The sequence below is a fragment of the Malaya genurostris genome, chromosome 3, assembly GCF_030247185.1.
Source record: "Malaya genurostris strain Urasoe2022 chromosome 3, Malgen_1.1, whole genome shotgun sequence".
Classification (NCBI taxonomy): domain Eukaryota; kingdom Metazoa; phylum Arthropoda; class Insecta; order Diptera; family Culicidae; genus Malaya; species Malaya genurostris.
In genome coordinates, this window is record NC_080572.1 from 167,485,551 (window position 1) to 167,494,198 (window position 8,648).

Here is an 8,648-nt window from a genome sequence, read left to right on the forward strand (position 1 = left end):
TCGCAGAAGCAATTGACATTATCTTCACTTCTCCTGTCCCTGCTTAATTACGATGTGACTAAATTAATATTTAAATTTTATTTTTCCCTTCATCAAATAGAAATGTTATGCAATCACTTGTGTATCGAGGTCCCATACGGAATTTCTGAATTTCATTCGGATACGATTTCCGGTTGCGGAGTTATAGAAAAAATGTAATAAATATTGTACACCGTCACTTAAACCGGCGGAACAAAATATGCGAATTTTTTTCTAAACTACACACTTCGATAAAACCCTGTGATTTTACATCTTATCGGATGCACATAAATGGAGCGTCGCAGTTCACACGCAGTCGCAAATTTACGTGGAAGAACATTTAATATTGTGTCCAAAATTCCATAACATGAAATTCATTTAAATAAAAAAATTAATACTGTGATAGCGAGCGCCGCGACTTGAACCGAGAACCATTCGATCGCAAAGTACGTCTGTTAATCGACTGAGCCACAGAAGCACACATCTGCTTGGCTGGTAAAAGGTGCATTTAAATTCATACAGTCGCACCTGCTAGTAGAACGCAAGTTACTGTCGAAACCAGTAAAATTCAAGCTCATTTAACATTAAGTCATTACAAATAAAATTTTCCGTCATTTGACAAATTAGGTCGTTATGAATTACATCGTATGAGGGATTAAGTCACCTGTAAAATTCAAATTTTTTTACACCAAAAAAATCTGAATAATACATCAAACTGCGATTTCATATACAGAGCTTCCTCAAATAAAACTTGCTTCAGATAGAATTGGAACAAAGACAATTGCCTGTATTTCAGTTATTTATTAATGAATTCCAGATCTTTTTTTATACTAATGTAGCGTTATTTTCATACTTTTAAGAAAAAATACGAATAAAATTATTCGTCACGGTTTCGAAGGAGCTCTCGAATTTTTCCTGCAACACGGCTCATTAGGCGGCGCACACCTTCTTCGTCCATCGTTTTAGCTATCTTATTCCACCAGGTCGTCAACTGATTGATGTCTTTGACAACCTTTCCCTTTGCCTTGGGTCTCCTCTTCATGATTGCCCAGTATTTCTCAATAGGGCGGAACTGGGGGCAGTTGGGTGGGTAAAGATTTTTCAGAACAAACTGGACCTCTTTCTCTGCATACCATTCTTGAACGACTTTGCTGTAATGACGGCTTGCCAAATCTGGCCATAACATTACGGGATGGTCGTGGGATCGAATGAACGGCTAAATTCGTTTTTGGATTGTCTTATTTGTAACGAAACTTTCGTTTTTGTCGTGAATACGACTTACTTTACTATGGGGTGCCTTTTCAAAATTTACCCTCTGAGAGAGTGATAAGTTTTTGATCGTGAATATCTATTGTTGTATCTAATGAATCAACATAATTCTTGCGACATGCCATCGGAAATATGATCACAATTTTATGATAAAATTTTCAGTTTTGTGACATAGTCTCAAATAATTCAAAATTAAACTTTTCTGAAATGTTTGGTATAAACGAGTATCAAAGAGGATAATTCATAAGGCGCGTTTGCCTTTCTCGTATTTTTAAAGCTCATAGCTCAGTGATCTGTGAAAAGATTTATATAATCTAACTACCAATAGAATCGAATTTTTTCAATTTAAACGTGTATAGCAAAAGCATTGAAGTATTTCAATAGTACACTATTGAAAAACCTGTCTCATTTGATCCATGTCAACACCAGCCAATCAGAACGCGTTCTAAGGAAGAGAACAAAATATCTGCTGCTGTACAACAAATCGTCCGGGAAAAATGTTCCGAAAAGTGGTGAATATCGCAGTGAGTTCCTCAATTTGGTCCTTGTGAATGCTAGAAACGAATCCCTACAACATATTGATAGTTTCTTTCAATGAATTATGCAAATCCGAAATGAAATAATCGACATTAAAATTCTGTATGCGGCTATTTTTATAGCCGTTAGGACCGCCCATTAGTGAAAAAGCTACAAACGAAATCACATAAAAGGGAATCTCTTAACAAAAATTCAATCAGTTTGGATTCTATCGCCACTGCGAGCAGATGTGTTTTGTGTCGTCTGCACAGCTAGTTTCGCTTTCGACAAGAGCGATTACGTCACAGCTGCCGGTGGAGAGCATTGCATAAAATCAGCCGTTCTAATGACTCTAAAAGTTTTCTAAAGAACTATTAGGATTTGTTGTTCGCAAATCGTAGGGAAATATCCTCAGTTTACTGCAAATCAAGAACAGTTTGCTTAAATTTGTGCACTTTTCGCTGTGTGAAATTCACAGTAATCGAGATCAAGTGAAGCCTTTTTTCGCGAAAAATGTTCCAGAGTTTAATGTCGTAGAGAATTACGCAATTTGACTCTTCTGAATGCTGGAAACGAATCCCTACAGCATATTGATAGTTTCTTTCAATAAATTATGCAAATCCGAAATGATATAATCGACATTAAAATTCTGTATGCGGCTATTTTTATAGCCGTTAGGACCGCCCATTAGTGAAAAGGCTACAAACGAAAACAGGTAGAAACAAGCCTCTCAACAAAACTTGAATTAGTTTGGATTGTATCGCCACTGCGAGCAGATGTGTTTTGTGTCGTCTGGACAATTAGTTTCGCTTTCGACAAGAGCGATTACGTCACAGCTGCCAGTCATTAGCATTGGTGAAAAAACAACGGTGGAGAGCATTGCACAAAATCAGCCGTTCTAATGGCTCTAAAAGTTTTCAAAAGAACTATTAGGATTTGTTGTTCGCAAATCGTAGGGAAATATCCTCAGTTTACTGCAAATCTAGAACAGTTTGGTTAGATTTGTGCACATTTCGCTGTGTGAAACTCACAGTAAACGAGATCAAGTGAAGCCTTCTTTGTTTTTGCGAAAAATGTTCCAGAGTTTAATGTCGTAGATAATTACGCAATTTGACCTTTCTGAATGCTAGAAACGAGTCCCTTCAGCATATTGATAGTTTGTTTCAATAAATTATGCAAATCTGAAATGAAATAATCAACATTAAAATTCTGAATGCGGCTATTTTTATAGCCGTTAGGACCGCCCATTAGTGAAAAAGCTACAAACGAAATCAGGTAGAAACAAGCCTCTCAACAAAAAGTGAAGCCTTCTTTGTTTTTGCGAAAAATGTGCAAAGGGGAATGCTTGCATAATTCATACAATTGATCAACTAATTGATATTCGGAAGTGTTAAGGAACATGTCAGTTGTTTTCGTATTCACGACATCCAGTTATGTCTCTGACATTACCCACCCGCCTTTTTTTTGCACAACTGCAAATGCCCTGCCAAATCATAAATTTTCTGGCAAATTTGTCAGCAAAAACAAATTCAAATTTGGCTGGAACATCCTCCCGAGTCGTAGGCAAGTAAAATTTTTGACCTAGGATTTGCCCGAAGTCAGCCTTGACATATGTTTCATCGTTCATCAGAAGACACCCGTTGAACTTGGTCAGCACCTGGTCATATAGTTTTCGAGCACGAATTTTGACCACACTGTTCTGTTTTATGGTCAGATTTGGCTGTTTGCTAGCTCGATACGACTTGATTCCTTCCCGGAGTCGAGTTCTCCTCACGGTACTATGGACAGCACCGAATTTTCTGGCCAAATCACGGTCCAACAGATTAGGATTTCTCTTAATCGTCTTCAAAATCTTACCGCGCAGTTTCCGGTCGACAGTTCCACTCCGACGATTGGCTTGAGGCTTCCGAATCGTCGTAAATGTTTCCATATACCGTTTGATAACGCACCATTCTGGGCAATTTCAGCTGTTTAGCTAGTCTAGATGCAGACCACAATGGATTTTCCAAATAACTGTGCACAATTTTTTCCCTTCCATGTTGATTGTTTACATAGTATAGTCGATTTGCGGAATGAAGCTGACAAAATTCCCGACACGTGGGTGCCAAGAACTTCCAAATCCGTCCACCAGGAGCGCCACAATATGAGCAAAAGTTTGTTCCAATTCTAAATGAAGCAAGCTTTAGTTTTTATCACTTGTAAAACTAATTTTGATTCATACGTTGAGTTCTTCAAGTATGAGAGGAAAAATGCTAACCTATGAATATGGCAAGAAATGTTAAAGACGGTTTTGAAGAAAACAAGTTGACAAAAAGACTACATAAATTAACGTCAATTTAAAACCACACTAAAAAAATTAAATACATTTCAGTAACAGCCGAAATACTTGGCCTACTCTATGTTTGTGGCATTTCAAATGAGTTATTACATACAAACCAATACGCACCTTCCCATTCTGCTACTAACGCAGAAGGCGATGACACCCACTCGACGCCGTCAAAATGTCATCAGTGTTGATTTTTTTCTGAAACCGTTTGAATTAGACATTGCTTATATTATTAGCATGAAATAACCGTAACAAACAAAACTTTATTTTATCAATTTCGTGGTGTAATTATAAGTTCCTTGTTGGTGTTATATGAGAAATTGTTGCAATTTTTTCGACCACTACTGCTACTGTCAACACCGGAAACTAAGAATCAAAATAAACAAATTATGTATGTTTTGTCTTGTACTAAAAAGCATGCCCAATAATAAAACATAAACAAACAAAATTAAAGGAATCAAATGTAGGTACATACATCGTTATCCCAATTTAATTCGAGGATTAAAAGAATTAAATTTTTACAGTGAACAAATGCACCAAACGACTTCCTCACTAGAACTGGCTAAGCTGGCTCAATCCAAACGGTTTTGTTTGTCGATCTCATAGTGTCAGCATCGATTTTCCCGTAGTGTACGTGGTATCTTCTGTCCGCGTCTTCTTGAAGAAAATTGGCTGGTCAGCTATTTTCGTAGTGTGGTCGCGATCAGTGCGGTGTAACTTCATTGCAATCGAATTTTATTAGATGAAAATGAAATTTATGAACATTGACTGTCAGCATATCCATTTGACTTTTGCTGTCGTACTCAAATGAAACTCCCAAAATTCATCGTCAATTTAATAATCTTACCTAGTCTCTCGAAGTTTTACTTGCTCAGTTTCAAGTGCCAAGTAGTCTACCTGCTTCATTGTCTTCACTGTTGGTAGTGAGCAAGTTAGAATGAATATGCATGGACATGAACTCGATAACTAAAACTCTACGCGGCCAAAATTAGAAATAGATGGTGGTGGCTCTCAATTGAGTTTTCGATTATTACCACCAAGTTTGAATCGATAATTTTCGACTGTTTTAAATGTACTGAGATGTGTTCCAAAGTATTAAAAATGAAAACTAAAAGAGGGAACAATTAATTTATGTTTATTTTGTAATTGATATTTCAGTTACCATGACTGGTTAATCCTTCATCCATTATCTTGAACTAATCGGAATGTGTCGAAACAAAAATAAATCATTGTTCTTCGTTTCATTGCAGTTAACGAAGGCCGCTTGACGGAGGAGGAAGCCATTGATGAGATCAAGGAGCTGCACAATCAGTTGCAGCGCTTATATGATCGGGTTCCTCAACGAGGTGTAGCAATCATTACGATCGCCTGTTTGATGGAAACGTGTAAGAGTTCGTCGTTGAAACCCCCACCGCCACCGGGAGTGAAGGCAATCATGACAGCACCCGACAGTAAACTTACAAAAGTGGTAGACAAAGGAATCAATACTGATACGCTTATGAACGGGAACTACGGTAGCAGCCCATGGCAGGAGTCCGACACGCGTATCATGATCACTGACGACTCCTATCACAACGATCGATCGAAAGACAATAGTAAATTTAGCTTGGACATTCTTCAACTTAAATGCATGTGTAGTGATGATGACGTTGGTGAGAGAAGAGAGGCAAGCGAGTGTCATAGTGAAGCGGTTGTGTGTTCCTGTAACAAAATCGGATGTAGTATTAAGCATGCTGATTGCTGTGATAGTGTTCGAGAGCACACGAAGCCAGTTCTAGCGAAACAAATATCCGAACATACGTTGACCAATAGAACTTGTAGCGACGGAGAAAGCCGTAACTACATCGACAACCAGTCAGAAGAAAAGTGTATTAGTGGTAGCAGAACTAGGCTCGGTGAACTAAGTGTAAAAAATTACGAATCATGTGATAACCTGTTGCATCAACAGCAAAAACAGAGACACATATTGACGATGTGTGACGATAGTATAGCTAATCATTGTAATCAGCGGCCAAATTCTGGTGAGTGTGGTCTAATGGCAACTGCTTCTTCCCGTAGTGTGGATGAAAGCAATTTTAGGAATCTCAACTTGGAGAACTTTAATAAATTGTACGCTAGTCACAATAACAAGATAGATAGCTTAAAAGAAAATTTTCTTATGCGAACAGCACTGACTACTGCTCTGAGCAATCTGGAAAATGAAAATCGATTACGCAGCAATCGAATAAGTGCGACGTCGATACAATTTCAGCCAATAGTTGATCAAATGCGGCCACTCAATCCATGTAGCAGTACCACAATGGTAACTAGTACAATAACTACGGCCGGTGCAGTCTGTTCCGGTTCCGGTAACAACAACTGCAACACCCCAACGCCATCGTGCAGTTCATCCGGGACACCGACAACTATCGCAACATCCTCAACAAGTGCGATGGCACCTGTACAAACTGACACGGATCTGGAGGCCAACGTGTCTGGTTCGTTGGCTACCGGCGGCCAACATACAGGAAAAAAGAAAAAATCACCGGAGAAAAGGTTGGTTATCGATCTAAACGACAGGTCGAAGTACACGGAAGAGGTATCCGTTTGAGATTGATAGAATTATTTAATGGGATTTTCCTAAGCCAATTGTGATTCACTATCAAAATGCGAAAAAATTCGTCCACCGAGGCGGAAAGTTTTCGAACCTAATCAAATCGCTTGTAAACTTATTAAAAACAAATCTCTATACTTCATAGGTTCGACCAAAACTGTTGTATTTTCAAAGATTATTCAAACTTTTATTAATTGTATAAGACAGCAAACCTACCAACTAAAGGCCGTTCATAATGGTAAGAAAATTCAAGCAAGTTTCTTTAAGAAAAATTCTCGACTGGCACGGAAATATTGCAAGTAGTAGATAAATGTTGCCTCCTTGCCGGTTCTACACCGTATTACAATTCTTCCGTCTAGTGCTGATGTAACATATGGACGGATTCTCACAAATCAATCTCACATTCGTCGGTTTCAATCGTACATTCCTAACATCAAACATAAATGAAATGAAATTCAGTTGGCCCATTTTTATGTACCGATTTTAATAATGTTTTTTTTTGTATCGGTCGCACGCTACGCATCGTTATCGTAAAACAAGATCATGCCGTTGTCCAAATTGTGGATATCTGAAGATTCAGCGAATAAAAAAATAAGCTAAATCGGCATCGAACCCTGAGCAGTCGTAAAATGGTGAAACGTTTTCCAACGATAGACCGTGTGTTCATTTTATGTTACTTATTCAAAGTCTACTCACGTCGTTCGGATGAAAATCATTTACTCAATCGTTTTGTCAGGATATCAGAGAATGTTAAAAATAGCTGGCTGTCATTATTCAACATATGGTGTGTTTTATAACCAGCTAGATTCCTGCTGTTGGCTCGGGAAATTTTTTCTATCATTTTTCATCATTGGCTCTATCCTGTAAATACAAATAATTAATAATTCCTTTTAAATAAATTGTACTTTTCTCAAATTGTCCACTCAATTTTTGGACCGTAAGAGGGATATCCAATCAACTAAAGCTCATTACAGACTTCTGTGACAATTTTGTAACTCAACAACTACGCTAAGTTTCTGCTCGGGACCTTATATCTACTTACTACGCAAGCTAACGTAAAATTTTATCAAAATTTTTCAACACATTTATTTGTTGTATCACGATTAGTGTAAATAAAAAGCACAATATTTAGAGCAACTAAATGCTTAGACCAAACGATTTTTTACTGAATAGTCTCTGACAGAATAAGAATACCATAGCGTAATTGCAAAGCAACATATTGCAACGGATCCGAGAAATAGTAACATATTATTTACCATTTATTTAAAAGGGCAAAATAGGGCTATTGTACCAATAGTTATCTTTTCTGTAGAATCAAAATCTAACTTTTCCGATTACTCGTCTTTTTAGAAACAATACCGCAGAAAAATTAGCTCGAAACTTATTCAATGCTATTATAGCGACACGAAAACTCGAAGCGAACGCACCTATTTTCATCTCACTCTAAAAGTCAATCGATCGAAGAGAGAAAGCAGGGGTGGCATTATGTATCTCGATTCGACTGAAATTTTATCGAATCGACCACGTTTCGTATTATGGTTCTCGATTCGAAGTCGATCATCGAGCTTCGTTCGACTTCACTCGAAGAAGTATTAGATTATCGAGAAGTTTTGGCATTAAGGAACCAAAACAATCGAGCTCGTAAACGACTGAACTCGATAAGAAATGGTCGAAAGCCTTATTACTATCGACTATGAGTTTACGAATACGTTTCTTTTTTATTTAGGTATTATCGATAACATCTTAGATTTTCATAAACATATTAGTATTGATATTCTTTATTTTAATGCATTATTTTGTATATCGTTATATATATTTTGTGTGTTTGGCATATTATGTACAAGTCGAACTGTTTAGAAAGCATATTAATTGAAAGCTGCGTGGTGTTTACTTAAAATAACAAAAGTAAGTCGAAACTAACCTATG

At 37.3% G+C, this 8,648-nt stretch overlaps 1 protein-coding gene across 2 annotated transcripts in view; it reads left to right on the forward strand.

Moving 5' to 3' along the window:
- The window catches only part of LOC131436379 (uncharacterized), a 731,094-nt gene extending 723,661 nt beyond the window's left edge, over nt 1-7,433 (forward strand). For both annotated transcript variants that reach the window (XM_058605077.1, XM_058605076.1), the window contains one exon: nt 5,380-7,433. In XM_058605077.1, the coding sequence (XP_058461060.1) occupies nt 5,380-6,719 (1,340 nt within the window). In that variant the 3' untranslated portion in view covers nt 6,720-7,433. The remainder of the gene's footprint in view (nt 1-5,379) is intronic.
- Nucleotides 7,434-8,648: the final 1,215 nt, after the last annotated feature.